The sequence below is a fragment of the Procambarus clarkii genome, chromosome 50, assembly GCF_040958095.1.
Source record: "Procambarus clarkii isolate CNS0578487 chromosome 50, FALCON_Pclarkii_2.0, whole genome shotgun sequence".
In the NCBI taxonomy this organism is placed as follows: domain Eukaryota; kingdom Metazoa; phylum Arthropoda; class Malacostraca; order Decapoda; family Cambaridae; genus Procambarus; species Procambarus clarkii.
The window spans coordinates 26,593,239-26,613,575 of record NC_091199.1 but is presented as its reverse complement, the minus strand read 5'-3'; the positions used below and the strand labels follow the sequence as shown (position 1 = coordinate 26,613,575).

At 41.0% G+C, this 20,337-nt stretch overlaps 1 protein-coding gene across 1 annotated transcript in view; it reads left to right on the top strand.

The window, feature by feature from the left end:
- The window catches only part of LOC138351715 (ryncolin-4-like), a 413,646-nt gene extending 393,605 nt beyond the window's left edge, over positions 1 to 20,041 (top strand). Inside the window, exons 4-5 of the mRNA XM_069303739.1 lie at positions 14,248 to 14,369; positions 19,974 to 20,041. Coding sequence (XP_069159840.1) covers positions 14,248 to 14,369; positions 19,974 to 20,041 — 190 coding nt within the window. The remainder of the gene's footprint in view (positions 1 to 14,247; positions 14,370 to 19,973) is intronic.
- Positions 20,042 to 20,337: the final 296 nt, after the last annotated feature.

Sequence of the window (20,337 nt, the reverse complement as noted above, 5' to 3'; positions counted from 1 at the left end):
GGTAATGAAAAGGCAGACTCACTAGCAAAAACTGCCACTGCTCTACCTGTTGTACAGGTTCAAATACCTCCAAGTTTCTCACAGATAAAGGACCAAATCAAGAAGAAAATATTCTCAACTATCAAAAGTCGCCACACAGCCAAAGTTGCAGATGGAAGATCCTCGGCGATATGGTACGAACAAGCCACTGGTTACTCCTCTTTCAATCCTGGCAAAAAGATATCCAGAGACATTGCAGTAGCCATACACAGACTGAGACTTGGTTACAAGTGCTGCTGGGAGGTAATGAACCCAATAGTTAAAGAGTGTCACATCTGTGAAACTGAAGCAGAGGCGCCACTATTGCACTACTTACTGGAATGTGAAGCTACTGAACCCCTGCGCATCAAACTGAGCATTAATCCAACGACAGCAGCTGCATTAGATGCACATTCCACCGCGACTACAATGATTAGAAAAGCCGTTGAGGAATGGGACTCATTAGTGAGCATTCTGCATCTACTTCTGCCACCAAGATAATGTTAATAAAACAAGATTAAAACCAGTGCACTAAAACAGAAACGATAAATAAGCAAGGAAAAAGGAGAAATCCCCTCCTCCATTTTAAACTTTAACGCAAATATCACAGGAAAAAGGTTATCATGTATAACTAAACTCAATTACGGGGTCACCATAGCCCGTGCTACATGGACACTTCGTCCTGAGTAGCTAAATCTGAAACAACAACAAGTTACAGGGAGGATGTAATTAAACAATTAGTAAAACTCAAACCAAACAAATCTCCAGGATAATGGAGGAAGTGTTTGCCAGGGTGCTTAAACAATGCAAAGAGGAGCTTTTGCGAGCTACTGTCTACCATATATAATAAATCAATAGTCGAGTAGAGTGCCAGAACCATGGAAGGTTGCCAATGTGGAACCAATTTTTAAGATAGGAGATAGATCACTTGTGTCACACTATCGGCCAATTAGCCGATAGTTTTAAATTAGCCAACTGCAATCGACAATAAGAACATAATGTAATAACTCGCCTTGTAATGTCTCGACCGCGCACCCCGCTACTACCACTGAGCTAACCGTGCACGCTCTTTCTATGGTAATAACAGAAGCTATATCGATCATGTAAGATATTAACACTCGGGCCGTCATACGAAGACGTAAACCAGTAAACAGAGGAGAGAGCGAGAGAGAGAGAGAGAGAGAGAGAGAGAGAGAGAGAGAGAGAGAGAGAGAGAGAGAGAGAGAGAGAGAGAGAGAGAGGAAGAGAGAGAGAGAGGAAGAGAGAGGAAGAGAGAGAGAGAGAGAGAGAGAGAGAGAGAGAGAGAGAGAGAGAGAGAGAGAGAGAGAGAGAGAGAGAGAGAGAGAGAGAGAGGAAGAGAGAGAGAGAGGAAGAGAGAGGAAGAGAGAGAGAGAGAGAGAGAGAGAGAGAGAGAGAGAGAGAGAGAGAGAGAGAGAGAGAGAGAGAGAGAGAGAGAAGAGAGAGAGAGGAAGAGAGAGGAAGAGAGAGAGAGAGGAAGAGAGAGGAAGAGAGAGAGAGAGAGAGAGGAAGAGAGAGAGAGAGGAAGAGAGAGGAAGAGAGAGAGAGAGGAAGAGAGAGGAAGAGAGAGAGAGAGGAAGAGAGAGGAAGAGAGAGAGAGAGAGAGAGAGAGAGAGAGAGAGAGAGAGAGAGAGAGAGAGAGAGAGAGAGAGAGAGAGAGAGAGAGAGAGAGGAAGAGAGAGAGAGGAAGAGAGAGAGAGAGGAAGAGAGAGAGAGAGGAAGAGAGAGAGAGAGGAAGAGAGAGGAAGAGAGAGAGAGAGAGAGAGAGAGAGAGAGAGAGAGAGAGAGAGAGAGAGAGAGAGAGAGAGAGAGAGAGAGAGAGAGAGAGGAAGAGAGAGAGAGAGAGGAAGAGAGAGAGAGAGAGGAAGAGAGAGAGAGAGAGAGAGAGAGAGAGAGAGAGAGAGAGAGAGAGAGAGAGAGAGAGAGAGAGAGAGAGAGAGAGAAGAGAGAGGAAGAGAGAGGAAGAGAGAGGAAGAGAGAGGAAGAGCGAGGAAGAGCGAGGCAGAGCGAGGAAGAGCGAGGAAGAGCGAGGCAGAGCGAGGCAGAGCGAGGCAGAGCGAGAACGAGAGCAAGGGAGGGAGAACGAGAGCAAGGGAGGGCGAGGGAGAGAGGGACAGAAAGATAGAGATAATCGTAGTCACAGCCTATCGTATGAGTTACCGAGTGACGCTGCCACCACCCTGAGTTACCGGACAGGGGACCGGAGTGAGGTTCGTAGGTCTTGCAGATGGAATAACCTACCAGGACAGGTGTAGGGGACAATTGAACGGTACAAGGATCCTGGCCTGTCACTCGAATAATCCTGACCACTTGGGAACTATAGTGTACACAAGAATAAGGCGGGACACACCCAATACTAACACCTCAACACGGAAGACGAACGGGGGGAGGAGTACTGGATAATTAAGGACACTAGGTCACTGGGGCAAAGGGGGACAGTAGGCCCAATATCACTAAGGCAAGGAACCATTAATACACATTTAATAACACTTAACAATATATGACTTTATTTGAAATAATTAAATAAGACACTCCCTAACTATATTCCCTACTAGAGGCCATGAGTACTGAATGAGGTGCTTTAGTACAAGAGAGCCGTACTTACTCGTATGTTGTTCCACAGTTTTCCTGGAGATGATGTTCCTTCCCCGAGTCCACACACACCGTCCTCCTGGGCTGCGCCCACTCTACTGTCTCCTCCATGATCTCCTGCTCCTCAGCTGAACATGAGGGTTTTGCATTTGATGTTTAGGGGTTAATCCCTGAAGATTATCATGACGGCATCAACTCTGACCTCTTTGTGATTCGATGCCATATTATAAAATGGATATAAATTTACTTGAACGTGTCCAGCGTAGGATGACTAAGTTAATTCCCCAAATTAGAAATCTTTCATATAAAGAAAGATTAACAAAGCTTAAGTTGCATTCAAGCCGCCTTCAAGCCGCCTTCAAACGCCATAGCAACTTCAAATTCATTTGACGTTTTGGAGGACGAGTGCTGTGGAGAGACTGTGGATCGCGCAAAAGGGAAAGCAACGAAGAGAAAGGAAGCGCAGGCCCCTCAGAAAGTAAAGGAAGTACCTAAGCAAACATTAGTTGTGGGAGATTCCCAGATAAGGTATTTGGATAGAACGTTTTGTGCTAGAGATAGGGGGAACAGGTTAAGGGTTTGCTATCCCGGAGCTGGCATTGGTGATATTATAAACAACATGAATGATATTATGGCTGGTAATGGGAACAATCCCATTATTTGCATTAGCGTGGGAGGAAATGATGTTGGTCGAGTCAGGAGTGAGGAACTGATTCAGAGGTATAAAACAGCCATAGAGTTAGTTAGGAGCAAGGGAGGAATCCCGATCATATGTGGCATTCTTCCAAGAAAGGGAGTGGGAAATGAATGGATATCGAGGGCACTTGGTGTCAATTGCCGGCTGGAAAGATATTGCAAATCAAATGCAATATCTTTCATAGACAACTGGGAACACTTCTATGGAAGAAATGAAATGTATGCTCGTGATGGGGTGCATCTATCGAGAGCTGGGGTTGTTGCTGTTGCGAACTCGCTAGAAGAAGTGGTTAGAGGTGTTTGTTTGGGTTTAAACTGTTAGTAGATAGAGGTATGGGAATTGATTTGGAGGAAGGAGGTAATAAAAGTATGTGTTTGTGGGAGAAAGGAATTGGCAAAACGATCAGGGAAAGAGAAGGTCCGCAAAATAACAATTCACTTAGGGTATATTACACTAACAGTAGAAGTCTAAGAAATAAAATTAACGAATTAAATGCTCTTGTCTGCACAGAAAAAATAGATATTATTGCACTTACCGAAACGTGGATGAATGTAGAAAATAGAGAACTATTAGCTGAATATCAAATATATGGATTTAAACTATTTCACACAGATAGATATATTAGACGAGGAGGTGGAGTAGCCATATATGTTAGGGACAATTTGAAATGTAGTCTCAAAGAGGGAATCAAAACAGAGCCACACACAGAAACTATTTGGATTGAATTAAACGAAAAAGCTAATAATATTATAATAGGAGTAATATATAGGCCACCAAATTTAGACAGAATGGAAGCAAAGCATCTATGGGATGAAATATCTAGAGCATCTAGATCTAACAGTATTTATGTCATGGGTGACTTTAATTTTAGCGGAATAAACTGGTTGAACAAAACAGGGAATAGTGAAGCAGAAGATTTTCTAGAATTAATTGACGATTGCTTTCTTACGCAACACATTAAGGAACCAACACGGGAAAATAATATTTTAGATTTAGTGTTAACTAACAGGGAAACGCAAATTAATGACATCGAAATAGGGAGTGAGCTAGGGAGCAGTGATCACAAAGAAATCAGATTTAGCATAGAATGGAATAGACCAGTAGGAGAAAATTCTGTTAAAGTGCCAGATTTTCGAAAAGCTGATTTTAATAGCCTAAGAAATTTTTTGGGTCAAATTGATTGGAAAGGCTTGGGTATGGGGTGTGGGCCGGTCTTGGAGCGAGACATGAACCCAGCGATAGGTGACTTAAATGGGGATTTCGATGTGGATTCAATATATAACTTATTTAAGAATATTCTAAACAAAGCACAGGAACGTAGTATACCATACAAATTGAAAAGATCGTATACTAATGACCCAAAGTGGATAACAAAGAATTTGAAGAACCTTATAGGTAAAAAGAGAGCTTGGTACAAAAGGATTAAAAATGGGGAGGTCACTTTAGAACAGGAATTCGTACAACTGGTTAGAAATGTTAAAAAAGAGATAAGGAAAGCAAAAAGAAACTATGAAGTTCGCATAGCAGGGCAAGCAAAGACAAATCCTAAAGGGTTTTTTCAGTTATATCGTACTAAGACTAGGGAAAGGATAGGTCCATTAAAAACTGAGACAGGTCAAATAACAGATAGTGATGAAGAGATGAGTAGTATTTTTAATAAATATTTTGTATCTGTATTTACTAAAGAGGAACTTAACAATATGCCTTCAGCCGAACAAGTCTATGTGGGTGGGGACGAGGACAGGTTGACGAGTTTAGCAGTTACCAGGGAGGATGTTCTTAAACAAATAGTAAAACTCAAACCAAACAAATCCCCAGGGCCGGATGAAGTGTTTGCTAGGGTGCTTAAAGAATGCAAAGAGGAGCTTTGTGACCCACTGTCAACCATATTTAATAAATCAATAGAGTCAGGCAGAGTGCCAGAGTTTTGGAAAGTTGCTAATGTGATACCAGTTTTTAAGAAAGGAGATAGATCACTTGCGTCTAACTATCGACCAATTAGCCTAACGTCTATTGTGGGAAAGTTACTCGAATCTATAATAGCAAATAAAATTCGTCTTCATCTTGAAAAACATAAATTAATAATTGAGTCGCAACATGGTTTTATAAATGGCCGTTCATGTTTAACAAATTTGTTATCTTTTTATTCTAGCATTGTTGAGGCAGTTGATAGTGGTAAGGATTGCGATGTTGTATACCTTGACTTTAGCAAAGCTTTTGATACAGTGCCACATGAAAGACTGATTAAAAAAATAGAGTCTCATGGTATTGGGGGTGCTATATTAAGCTGGATTAGGGCATGGCTATACCAAAGGAAACAGAGAGTTAGTATAAATGGAATCAAGTCTATTGTTATATTATCATAGCAATATGGAAGTTGTAGTTAAGGACCTGGTGACTCTAGTGGGAGCCCTGAGGACAGAGTTGGACTCTCTGCGGGAGGAGGTGCGTCAGCTTAAAAAACAACGAGAAGTAACGAAGGAGGAGACCAGCAGTAAAGGGACCTCGTCTTGGAGAGTTGCGAAAGACAGGGGCCTTAAGAAGACTTTGATAAAGCCGCCTTCAAACGCCATAGCAACTTCAAATTCATTTGACGTTTTGGAGGACGAGTGCTGTGGAGAGACTGTGGATCGCGCAAAAGGGAAAGCAACGAAGAGAAAGGAAGCGCAGGCCCCTCAGAAAGTAAAGGAAGTACCTAAGCAAACATTAGTTGTGGGAGATTCCCAGATAAGGTATTTGGATAGAACGTTTTGTGCTAGAGATAGGGGGAACAGGTTAAGGGTTTGCTATCCCGGAGCTGGCATTGGTGATATTATAAACAACATGAATGATATTATGGCTGGTAATGGGAACAATCCCATTATTTGCATTAGCGTGGGAGGAAATGATGTTGGTCGAGTCAGGAGTGAGGAACTGATTCAGAGGTATAAAACAGCCATAGAGTTAGTTAGGAGCAAGGGAGGAATCCCGATCATATGTGGCATTCTTCCAAGAAAGGGAGTGGGAAATGAATGGATATCGAGGGCACTTGGTGTCAATTGCCGGCTGGAAAGATATTGCAAATCAAATGCAATATCTTTCATAGACAACTGGGAACACTTCTATGGAAGAAATGAAATGTATGCTCGTGATGGGGTGCATCTATCGAGAGCTGGGGTTGTTGCTGTTGCGAACTCGCTAGAAGAAGTGGTTAGAGGTGTTTGTTTGGGTTTAAACTGTTAGTAGATAGAGGTATGGGAATTGATTTGGAGGAAGGAGGTAATAAAAGTATGTGTTTGTGGGAGAAAGGAATTGGCAAAACGATCAGGGAAAGAGAAGGTCCGCAAAATAACAATTCACTTAGGATATATTACACTAACAGTAGAAGTCTAAGAAATAAAATTAACGAATTAAATGCTCTTGTCTGCACAGAAAAAATAGATATTATTGCACTTACCGAAACGTGGATGAATGTAGAAAATAGAGAACTATTAGCTGAATATCAAATATATGGATTTAAACTATTTCACACAGATAGATATATTAGACGAGGAGGTGGAGTAGCCATATATGTTAGGGACAATTTGAAATGTAGTCTCAAAGAGGGAATCAAAACAGAGCCACACACAGAAACTATTTGGATTGAATTAAACGAAAAAGCTAATAATATTATAATAGGAGTAATATATAGGCCACCAAATTTAGACAGAATGGAAGCAAAGCATCTATGGGATGAAATATCTAGAGCATCTAGATCTAACAGTATTTATGTCATGGGTGACTTTAATTTTAGCGGAATAAACTGGTTGAACAAAACAGGGAATAGTGAAGCAGAAGATTTTCTAGAATTAATTGACGATTGCTTTCTTACGCAACACATTAAGGAACCAACACGGGAAAATAATATTTTAGATTTAGTGTTAACTAACAGGGAAACGCAAATTAATGACATCGAAATAGGGAGTGAGCTAGGGAGCAGTGATCACAAAGAAATCAGATTTAGCATAGAATGGAATAGACCAGTAGGAGAAAATTCTGTTAAAGTGCCAGATTTTCGAAAAGCTGATTTTAATAGCCTAAGAAATTTTTTGGGTCAAATTGATTGGAAAGGCTTGGGTATGGGGTGTGGGCCGGTCTTGGAGCGAGACATGAACCCAGCGATAGGTGACTTAAATGGGGATTTCGATGTGGATTCAATATATAACTTATTTAAGAATATTCTAAACAAAGCACAGGAACGTAGTATACCATACAAATTGAATAGATCGTATACTAATGACCCAAAGTGGATAACAAAGAATTTGAAGAACCTTATAGGTAAAAAGAGAGCTTGGTACAAAAGGATTAAAAATGGGGAGGTCACTTTAGAACAGGAATTCGTACAACTGGTTAGAAATGTTAAAAAAGAGATAAGGAAAGCAAAAAGAAACTATGAAGTTCGCATAGCAGGGCAAGCAAAGACAAATCCTAAAGGGTTTTTTCAGTTATATCGTACTAAGACTAGGGAAAGGATAGGTCCATTAAAAACTGAGACAGGTCAAATAACAGATAGTGATGAAGAGATGAGTAGTATTTTTAATAAATATTTTGTATCTGTATTTACTAAAGAGGAACTTAACAATATGCCTTCAGCCGAACAAGTCTATGTGGGTGGGGACGAGGACAGGTTGACGAGTTTAGCAGTTACCAGGGAGGATGTTCTTAAACAAATAGTAAAACTCAAACCAAACAAATCCCCAGGGCCGGATGAAGTGTTTGCTAGGGTGCTTAAAGAATGCAAAGAGGAGCTTTGTGACCCACTGTCAACCATATTTAATAAATCAATAGAGTCAGGCAGAGTGCCAGAGTTTTGGAAAGTTGCTAATGTGATACCAGTTTTTAAGAAAGGAGATAGATCACTTGCGTCTAACTATCGACCAATTAGCCTAACGTCTATTGTGGGAAAGTTACTCGAATCTATAATAGCAAATAAAATTCGTCTTCATCTTGAAAAACATAAATTAATAATTGAGTCGCAACATGGTTTTATAAATGGCCGTTCATGTTTAACAAATTTGTTATCTTTTTATTCTAGCATTGTTGAGGCAGTTGATAGTGGTAAGGATTGCGATGTTGTATACCTTGACTTTAGCAAAGCTTTTGATACAGTGCCACATGAAAGACTGATTAAAAAAATAGAGTCTCATGGTATTGGGGGTGCTATATTAAGCTGGATTAGGGCATGGCTATACCAAAGGAAACAGAGAGTTAGTATAAATGGAATCAAGTCAGAGTGGGAAAATGTTGTAAGTGGAGTGCCTCAAGGCTCTGTCCTGGGACCTCTGTTGTTTATAATATATATAAATGATTTAGATTCAGGTTTGAGTAGCAACATTTGCAAATTTGCCTATGATACGAAAATCGGTAGGGAAATTAATTCGGAGGAGGACTCACTATCACTTCAAGTTGATCTAGATAGGGTTTTGAAATGGTCAAAGGATTGGCAGATGCAGTTTAATGCTGATAAATGTAAAGTTCTGAGGTTAGGTAATGATGATAGAGTTACAAGATACGAGCTAGATGGTGTTGTGATTGCGAAGTCGGATTGCGAAAGGGATCTGGGAGTTATGATTAGTAAGAATTTAAAACAAAAGGATCAATGCATAAATGTTCGTAATAAGGCAAATCGGACACTTGGATTTATTAATCGCAGCGTTAGTAACAAGACACCTGGTGTGGTTCTCAAGCTATATCTTGCTCTAGTTAGGCCCCATTTAGATTATGCAGTTCAGTTTTGGTCGCCATATTATAGAATGGATATAAATTCACTTGAACGTGTCCAGCGTAGGATGACTAAGTTAATTCCCCAAATTAGAAATCTTTCATATGAAGAAAGATTAACAAAGCTTAAGTTGCATTCACTGGAAAGGCGAAGAGTTAGGGGTGACATGATAGAGGTTTACAAGTGGATGAATGGACATAACCGGGGGGATATTAATAGGGTATTAAAAGTATCAACACAGGACAGAACACGAAACAATGGATATAAATTGGATAAGTTTAGATTTAGGAAAGACTTGGGTAAATACTGGTTCAGTAACAGGGTTGTTGATTTGTGGAACCAATTGCCGCGTAACATTGTGGAGGTGGGGTCCCTCGATTGTTTCAAGCACGGGTTGGACAAGTATATGAGTGGGATTGGGTGGTTATAGAATAGGAGCTGCCTCGTATGGGCCAATAGGCCTTCTGCAGTTACCTTTGTTCTTATGTTCTTATGTTCTTAAGTCAGAGTGGGAAAATGTTGTAAGTGGAGTGCCTCAAGGCTCTGTCCTGGGACCTCTGTTGTTTATAATATATATAAATGATTTAGATTCAGGTTTGAGTAGCAACATTTGCAAATTTGCCGATGATACGAAAATCGGTAGGGAAATTAATTCGGAGGAGGACTCACTATCACTTCAAGTTGATCTAGATAGGTTTTTGAAATGGTCAAAGGATTGGCAGATGCAGTTTAATGCTGATAAATGTAAAGTTCTGAGGTTAGGTAATGATGATAGAGTTACAAGATACGAGCTAGATGGTGTTGTGATTGCGAAGTCGGATTGCGAAAGGGATCTGGGAGTTATGATTAGTAAGAATTTAAAACAAAAGGATCAATGCATAAATGTTCGTAATAAGGCAAATCGGACACTTGGATTTATTAATCGCAGCGTTAGTAACAAGACACCTGGTGTGGTTCTCAAGCTATATCTTGCTCTAGTTAGGCCCCATTTAGATTATGCAGTTCAGTTTTGGTCGCCATATTATAGAATGGATATAAATTCACTTGAACGTGTCCAGCGTAGGATGACTAAGTTAATTCCCCAAATTAGAAATCTTTCATATGAAGAAAGATTAACAAAGCTTAAGTTGCATTCACTGGAAAGGCGAAGAGTTAGGGGTGACATGATAGAGGTTTACAAGTGGATGAATGGACATAACCGGGGGGATATTAATAGGGTATTAAAAGTATCAACACAGGACAGAACACGAAACAATGGATATAAATTGGATAAGTTTAGATTTAGGAAAGACTTGGGTAAATACTGGTTCAGTAACAGGGTTGTTGATTTGTGGAACCAATTGCCGCGTAACATTGTGGAGGTGGGGTCCCTCGATTGTTTCAAGCACGGGTTGGACAAGTATATGAGTGGGATTGGGTGGTTATAGAATAGGAGCTGCCTCGTATGGGCCAATAGGCCTTCTGCAGTTACCTTTGTTCTTATGTTCTTATGTTCATTCACTGGAAAGGCGAAGAGGTAGGGGTGACATGATAGAGGTTTACAAGTGGGTGAATGGACATAACAAAGGGGATATTAATAGGGTATTAAAAGTATCAACACAAGACAGAACACGAAACAATGGGTATAAATTGGATAAGTTTAGATTTAGGAAAGACTTGGGTAAATACTGGTTCAGTAACAGGGTTGTTGATTTGTGGAACCAATTACCGCGTAACGTGCTGGAGGTGGGGTCCCTCGATTGTTTCAAGCGCATGTTGGACAAGTATATGAGTGGGATTGGGTGGATATAAATAGGAGCTGCCTCGTATGGGCCAATAGGCCTTCTGCAGTTGCCTTTGTTCTTATGTTCTTATGATGACCGTTGACCTGACTCTATGGCTAACTTGTACAGAGGTGTAACTTTAACATTGTCTGCCGCCGCCTGACTGGCGACTGTGGTTTGTTCATCCTCCACGTGGCTTGTTCATGCTGTTATGATGTTCATGTTGTACTATGTTACATTATGTACTGTAATGTACACATTGTACATTACTATGTACTCTCTTGTTACATTAAGAACATAAGAACAAAGATAACTGCAGAAGGTCTATTGGCCCATACGAAGCAGCTCCTATTTATAACCACCCAATCCCACTCATATACTTGTCCAACCCGCGCTTGAAACAATCGAGGGACCCCACCTCCACCTCCGGTAATTGGTTCCACAAATCAACAGCCTTGTTACCGAACCAGTATTTACCCAAGTCTTTCCTAAATCTAAACTTATCCAATTTATACCCATTGTTTCGTGTTCTGTCTTGTGTTGATACTTTTAATACCCTATTAATATCGCCTTTGTTATGTCCATTCATCCACTTGTAAACCTCTATCATGTCACCCCTAACTCTTCGCCTTTCCAGTGAATGCAATTTCAGCTTTGTTAATCTTTCTTCATATGAAAGATTTCTAATTTGGGGAATTAACTTAGTCATCCTATGCTGGACACGTTCACGTGAATTTATATCCATTCTATAGTACGGCGACCAAAACTGAACTGCATAATCTAAATGGGGCCTAACCAGAGCAAGATATAGCTGAAGAACCACACCAGGTGTCTTGTTACTAACGCTTCGATTAATAAATCCCAGTGTCCTATTCGCCTTATTACGAACATTAATGAATTGATCCTTTTGTTTTAAATTCTTACTTATCATAACTCCCAGCTCCCTTTCGCAATTCGACTTCGCAATCTCAACACCATCTACCTCGTATCTTGTAACTCTATCATCATTACCTAGCCTCTGAACTTTACATTTATCAGCATTAAACTGCATTTGCCAATCATTTGATCATTTCAAAACCCTATCTAGATCAACTTGAAGTGATAGTGAGTCCTCCTCCGAATTAATTTCCTTACCGATTTTCGTATCATTTACAAATTTGCAAATGTTGCTACTCAGTCCTGAATCTAAATCATTGATATATATTATAAACAACAGAGGTCCCAGGACAGAGCCCTGAGGCACTCCACTTACAACATTTTCCCACCCTGACTTAACCCCATTTATACTAACTCTCTGTTTCCTTTGGAATAGCCATGCCCTAATCCAACTTAATATAGCACCTCCAATACCATGAGCCTCTATTTTTTTAATCAGTCTTTCATGTGGCACCGTATCAAATGTTTTGCTGAAGTCAATGTACACGACATCACAATCCTTACCACTATCAACTGCCTCAACTATGCTGGAATAAAAAGATAGCAAATTTGTTAAACATGAACAGTCATTTGTAAAACCATGTTGCGGCTCATTTATTAATTTTTGTTTTTCAAGATGAAGACGAATTTTATTTGCAATTATCGATTCAAGTAACTTTCCCACAATAGACGTTAGGCTAATTGGTCGATAGTTTGCGCAAATGATCCTTTCATTTGCGCAAATATTTATTATAATAAAATAAAATATTTATTAAAAATACTACTCATCTCTTCATCATTATCTGTTATTTGACCTGTCTCAGTTTTTAATGGATCTATCCTCTCCCAAATCTTTGTCCGGTATAACTGCAAAAACCCTTTAGGATTTGTTTTTGCTTGCTCTGTTATGTGAACTTCATAGTTTCTTTTTGCTTTCTTTATCTCTTTTTTAGTATTTCTACCCAGTTCTAAGAATTCCTGTTCTAAACTGACTTCCCCATTCTTAATCCTTTTGTACCACGCTCTCTTTTTACCAATAAGGTTCTTCAGATCCTTTGTTATCCACTTTGGATCATTAGTATTCGATCTATTCAATTTATATGGTATACTACTTTCCTGGGCTTCGCTTAGAATATTTTTAAATAGGTTATATTTTGAGTCCACATCGAAAACACCTTTTACGTCACCTATCGCTGGGTTCACGTCTAGCTCTAAGACCGGCCCACACCCCATACCCAAGACTTTCCAATTTGTTTGACTCAATAAATTTCTTAGGTTATTGAAATTAGCTTTTCGAAAATCAGGCACCTTAACAGAATTTTCTCTTACAGATCTACTCCATTCTATGCTAAATCTGAGTTCTTTATGATCACTGTTCCCTAGCTCACTCCCTATTTCTATGTCCTTAATTTGTGTTTCCCTGTTAGTTAACACTAAATCTAAAATATTATTTTCCCGCGTTGGTTCCTTAATGTGTTGCGTAAGAAAGCAATCGTCAATTAATTCTAGAAAAATCTTCTGCTTCATTACTTCCTGTTTTGTTCAACCAGTTTATTCCACTAAAATTAAAGTCACCCATGACATAAATACTGTTAGATCTACATGTTCTAGATATTTCATCTTATAGATGCTTTGCTTCCATTCTGTCTAAATTTGGTGGCCTATATATACCTCCTATTATAATATTATTTGCTGTTTCGTTAAATTCAATCCAAATAGTTTCTGTGTGTGGCTCAGACTTGATTTCCTCTTTGAGACTACATTTCAAATTGTCCCTAACGTATATGGCTACTCCCCCTCCTCGTCTAATATATCTATCTGTGTGTCTGTGTGAAATAGTTTAAATCCATTTATTTGATATTCAGCTAATAGTTCTTTTAGAGCTACTGTTTGTGCTGCTGACTGGTGCTTGTAGTGCTACTGCTTGTGCTGCTGACTGTGGTGCTTGTACAGCTACTGCTTGTGCTGCTGACTGTGGTGCTTGTAGTGCTACTGCTTGTGCTGCTGACTGTGGTGCTTGTAGTGCTGCTGCTTGTGCTGCTGACTGTGGTGCTTGTAGTGCTACTGCTTGTGCTGCTGACTATGGTGCTTGTAGTGCTACTGCTTGTGCTGCTGACTGTGGTGCTTGTAGTGCTACTGCTTGTGGCAACTGTTGCAATACTGGCGACTTATTTTCTCTCCATTTCATCATATTGGTAATTATCCAACACATATATATGTAATTTTTATTTCTATAGAATTTCCAAATGATTGCCTACGACATTTACCTGTGAGTTCCAAACACAATTGTATCTGGTACCATTCTCTGTCTCATTCCTTGTACCAGGTACCTGCACCTATAACTATATGTTGCCTGGTACCTCTCTCATCTCCTTCCATGGACCAGGTACCTGCATCTCTAACTATTTGTTGGCTGGTACCTCTCTCATCTGCTATCAAGGACCAGGTACCTGCACCTCTAACTATGTGTTGCCTGGTACCTCTCACCATCTACCATGGACCAGGTACCAGCTGCTGGTGGACGGGTACCAAGGAAGGAGTACCATGGGAGACGTCCTTGTACAACATCACAACCTCAGTGGAATGAAGTTCTCCACCATCGACAGAGACAATGATGGCCTGGAAGGTAAGTTTGGTCTTCACAGATGACGTCTTGGGGCGAGGATATTGTCTTTATTGTCCACCATTAACAATATATTCCTCTTGTAAATGTTGTTTAGTTTCTCCTATAAGTGACCATTTGTATAATATAATAAAGTTAATGTTATCACTTGATGATTATATTAGTGCACGACGGGGATAATGACCTTAACAAACACCTGAACCAGGAAGACCATTGTTTGTTCATCCTGGCTTGTGCACTCACCTATTTGTGCTTGCGGGGGTTGAGCTTTGGCTCTTTGGTCCCGCCTCATGCCTGTGTGTGTGTGTGTGTTTGTGTGTACGTGTATGTTATTGTTTGAGTGCCTGAGTGTGTGTGTTTGAGTACCTGAGTGTGTACTCACCTATTTGTGCTTGCGGGGGTTGAGCATTGGCTCTATGGTCCCGCCTCTCAACTGTCAATCAACTGGTGTACAGATTCCTGAGCCTACTGGGCTCTATCATATCTGCATTTAAAACTGTGTATGGATTCAGCCTCCACTAAGTCACTGCCTAATACATTCCACCTGTTAACTCTGACACTGAAAAAAGTTCTTTCTAACGTCGCTGTGGCTCATTTGGGTACTCAGTTTCCACCTGAGTCCCCTTGTTCGCGTACCACCAGTGTTAAATAATTTATCCTTGTCTACCCTGTCAATACTTCTGAGGATTTTGTAGATAGTGATCATGTCTCTCCTTACTCTTCTGTCTTCCAGTGTCGTAAGGTGCATCTCTCGCAGCCTTTCCTCGTAACTCATGCCTCTTAGTTCCGGGACTATTCTAGTGGCATACCTCTGAACTTTTTCCAGCTTCGTCTTGTGCATGACAAGGTACGGGCTATATGCTGGGGCCGCATACTCCAGGAATGGTCTTACATATGTGGTGTACAAGATTCTGAATGATTCCTTACACAGGTTCCTGAATGCTGCTCTAATGTTAACCAACCTCGCATATGCCGCAGACGTAATTCTTTTTATGTGGGGTTCAGGAGACAGGTTTGGTGTGATATCAATTCCTAGATCTTTCTCTCTGTGCGTTTCATGAAGTACTTCATCTCCTATGCTGTATCCTGTGTCTGGCCTTTTGTTTCCGCCACCTAGTTTCATTACTTTGCATTTACTCGGATTGAACTTGAGCAGCCATTTGTTGGACCATTTATTCAGTCTGTCCAGGTCATCTTGTAGCCTCCTGCTATCCTCTTCTGTTTCCATCCTCCTCATTTTGTTTGTCTCATTAACAAACATTGAGAGAAACGAGTCTGTACCATCTGGGAGATCATTTACATATATCAGAAACAGTATAGGTCCAAGGACTGACCCCTGCGGGACCCCTGCGGGACTCCAGTTGTGACGTCTCGCCAATCTGAGACCTCACCCCTCGCAGTGACTTGCTTTCTTCTATTGCTTAGGTACTCCCTTATCTAATGGAGTACCTTCCCTTTCACTCCAGCCTGCATCTCCAGCTTTTTCACTAGCCTCTTGTGTGGTACTGTATCAAAGGCTTTCTGGCAATCCAAAAATATGCAGTCTGCCCTTCCCTCTTTTTCTTGACTGATTTTTGTTGCCTTGGTCGTAGAATTCAATTAACCCTGTGAGGCAGGACTTATTATCTCTGAACCAATGTTGATGCTGTGTTACAAAGTTCCTTCGCTCCAGATGTTCCACTAGCTTTCTTCGCACAATCTTCTTCATCAGCTTGCATGGTATGCAGGTTAGGGACACTGACCTGTAGTTCAGGGCCTCCTGTCTATCCCATTTCTTGTATATCAGGACTACACTAGCTGTTTTCCAAATTTATGGCAGTTCCGCTGTTGCCAGTGATTTGTTATACACTATGCAGAGTGGCAAGCACAGTGTTTCTGCTCCTTCCTTTAGTATCCAAGGGGAGATTCCATCTGGGCCTAAAGCCTTTGTCACATCCAACTCTAGTAACAACTTCCTTACTTCCCCACTGTTATCCCCTCTCTTATCTCTCTAATTTCTCCTTCCTCTAAGGTGAAGACCTCTTGGAATTTCTTATTCAGTTCCTCACACACTTCATTGTCATTTGTAGTGAATCCTTCTGCCTCTATCCTTAATTTCATTACCTGTTCCTTTACTGTTGTTTTTCTCCTGATTTGGCTGTGCAGAAATTTAGGTTGAGTCTTTGCCTTGCTCGCGATGTCATTTTCGTATTGTCTTTCTGCCTCTCTTCTCATCCTGACATATTCGTTCCTGGCACTCTGGTATTTTTCTCTGCTCTCAAGTGTCCTGTTTTTCCTATAGTTTCTCCACGCGCTCTTACTTTGCTGCTTAGTTAGCCTACATCTCTGATTAAACCATGGTTTTTTCATCTTCATTTCGTTGTCTTCCCTTTGGACTTGGACAAACTTGTTCGTTGCCTCCTTGAACTTCTGCGTGATGTAGAAGTGTGTTGTGCGTTTGTGTGTACGTGTATGTTATTGTTTGAGTGCCTGAGTGTGAGTATGTTTGTTCGTATATGTTATTGTTTGAGTGCCTGAGTGTCTTTGTGTGTACGTGTATGTTATTGTTTGTGTGCCTGAGTGTGTGTACTTACCTAGTTGTACTTACCTAGTTGTGCTTGCAGGGGTTGAGCTTGAGGGCTTGAGGGGTTGGGGTTGAGCTCTTTGGTCCCGCCTCTCATCTGTGAATCAACTAATGTACAGGTTCCTGAGCCTACTGGGCTCTATCATATCTACACTTGAAGCTGTGTATGGAGTCAGCCTCCACCACATCATTTAATAATGCAGTCCATTTGTCTACTACTCTAACACTGAAAAAAATCTTTCTATCGTCTCTATGGCTCATTTGGGCACTCAATTTCCATCTGTGTTCCCTTGTGCGTGTGTCCCTTGCGTTAAATAGTCTGTCTTTATCTACCCTATCAATTCCTCTGACAATCTTGTATGTGGTGATCATGTCCTCTCCTCTAACTCTTCTGTCTTCCAGCGACGTGAGGTTTAATTCCCGTAGCCTCTCCTCGTAGCTTATACCCCCTCAGTTAGCTTAATTCCCCTAGCGACCTCTCCTTGCTCTATTGTGAAGAACTCCTGGAACCTCTTTTTTTTTAGATATATACAAGAGTTGTTACATTCTTGTACAGCCACTAGTACGCGTAGCGTTTCGGGCAGGTCCCTGGAATACGATCCCCGCCGCGAAGAATCGTTGTTACAACCAAGTACCCATTTTACTGTTGAGTTAAACAGAGGCTACAGTTAAGGATTTGTGCCCAGTAAATCATTCCTGGCCAGGATACGAACCCATGACAAAGCTCTCGCAGAACTCCAGGATAGTGTCTTACCACTAAACCACGGAGACTGGTTGTTGAACTCCACATGAACTCCTGTTGAGTTCTTCACACACCTCTTTGTCATTCTCTGTGTACCTGTGTTCACCCATTCTAAGTTTCATCACCTGTTCCTTCCCTGTTGTTTTCCTTCTGATGTGACTGTTTAGTAGCATTGGTTCGGTCTTGGCTTTATTAGCTATATCATTTTCATACCTTTTCTCAGTTTCTCTTCTCATATTAACATACTCATGCCTGGTTCTCTGGTATCTCTCTCTGCTTTCTGGTGTTCTGTTAGTTCAGAAGTTCCTCCACGCCCTTTTGTTCAGTTCCTTTGCTTTCATACATGTCCTATTAAACCACGGATTTTTCTTTTGTTCTCGGTTTTTTCCTGTCTGGCTGGGATAAACCTGTTTACTGCCTCCTGACACTTTTGGGTGACATAGTCCATCATATTTTGTACGGACTTAGTTCTGAGCTCTTTATCCCATTGTATATCCCTTAGGAATTTTCTCATCTCATAATTTCCCTTTCGGTATGTTAACCCTTTGTTTCCCAGTTCTCTTTTTCGGGGGGAGATAATTCCTAGCTCTACCAGGTACTCAAAGATCAATACACTGTAATCATAAATTCCCAAGGGCGTTTCCAACTTAACTTCCCTTATATCCGACTCATTTATGGTAAATACCAGATCAAACATAGCTAGTTCATCCTCTCCTCTCATTCCTGTCAGTCCATTTATGTTTTGGCTTAGAAAGTTTCTTGTTGCTACGTCCAGCAGCTTAGCTCTCCATGTGTCCAGTCCTCCATGTGGGTTTCTGTTCTCATAATCTATCTTCCTGTGGTTGAAGTCTCACATGATTAGTAGTCTGGATCCGTTCCTGATAGCTACAGAAGCTACTCTATTATATTGATGGTGGCCATGTTGTTCCTATCATATTCCTGTCTGGGGTCTTCTGTCGTTTGGTGAGGGGTTATATATGACTACTACTTTAATTGTTTGTCCTCCAATTCCTATGGTAATACTGCACATACTGCAGTATTATCCACATACTGCAGATGACTCTTCCTTTTTAGAATATCCTCCGTGGTCTCGTTTGCAAACACTATCTTTATCAGTCAGTCTCTGTCCCTGTTGTACTAGCCCAACCTGAAAACCTTCTCAATGTTTTGTTCAGCCCCCCTCCATCTTTAATCCCTTCAGTATCCCATTTACTGCCTCTCTGTCCTTGCTATGCCATTCTTGCCTATTGGATGCTTCCTGTTCTTTGATGCCTACAGCTACCACTGATCATTTTCTTTCCAGCAGCTGACTGGTGCACCTTGCTACTTCCTGTGAGGTAGCTGCTTGCATGGCTACCTTCCTCACTGTGGCCATTGCTTCTGAGCTCTTTCTCAGTATTTCTGCAAATGTTTCGGGCAGAGAGGCATTTCGTTCCAATGCACAAAATCCACCTTCCCTTTGGATGATTATCTGATGCTCAGCCTCATTATTTTTCTCTGTGAGGGATTTGATCTCCTCCTTTGCTGCTGTCAGCTCACTTTGCAGGTTGGTAATTGTATTCTTCATTTCATGCATCTCTTTCCTGAATTACCCCGAAACTAGGGAGTTTGGGAGTAATTTGGGATGCACCTTTGGGAGAAATTTTGGTTTGGGAGTTTGGGACGCACCTGTGTCCCTGGTGCACCCTGCCATCTTTGTCCCTTTCCCTGATATGATTTGATAAGGTTAGGTAAGGGGGGGGGGGTGCAGAGAGGAGATAGTGTATGTGTTTATGTGAATGTGTATGTTTATGATATTTTTTGTGGGCCTGAGTGTGTACTCACCTATTTGTATTCACCTATTTGTGTATGCAGGATCGAGCATTGACTCTTTGATCCCACCTTTTGAGACATCGGTTGTTTACAGTTATGACTCCATTCCTGTTTACCTATCATACCTAGTTTTAAAATTATGAATAGAATTTGCTTCCACAACCTGCTCCTTAAGTGCATTCCATTTTTCCACTACTCTCACGCTAAAAGAAAACTTCCAAACATCTCTGTGACTCATCTGACTTTCCAGCATCCACCCTTGTCCCATCATTCTGATACTAGTCTGTGTGAACATTTTGTCTATGTCCACTCTGTCAATTTCCCTGATTATTTTATACGTTCCTATCATATCCCCCCTCTCCCTTCTTTTTTCTAGTGTCGCAAGGCTCAGTTCCTTCAGGCGCTCTTCAAACTCCATCCCTCGAAACGCTGGGACGAGTCTCGTTGCAAACTTCTGAACCTTTTCCAGTTTCCTTATGTGTTTCTTCAGGCGGGGACTCCATAATGAGGCGGCATTCTCTAAGACTGGCCTCACGTAGGCAGTGTAAATATCCCTAAATTCCTCCTTACTTAGGTTTCTGAATGATGTTCTAACTTTTGCCAGTGTAGAGTACGCTGCTGTCCTATTTATATGTGCCTCAGGAGATAGACTAGGTGTTACGTCCACGCCCAGGTCTCTTTCTCTCGTCGTCACAGGCAGTTCCCCTTCACTGAGTATTGTCCCTTTGGTCTCCTATCACCTAGTCCCATTTCCATGACAATACATTTGCTTGTGTTGAACTCCAGTAGCCATTTCTCTCATCATCTCTGCAACCTGTTCAAATCCACTTGGAGGATCTTACAATCCTCATCTG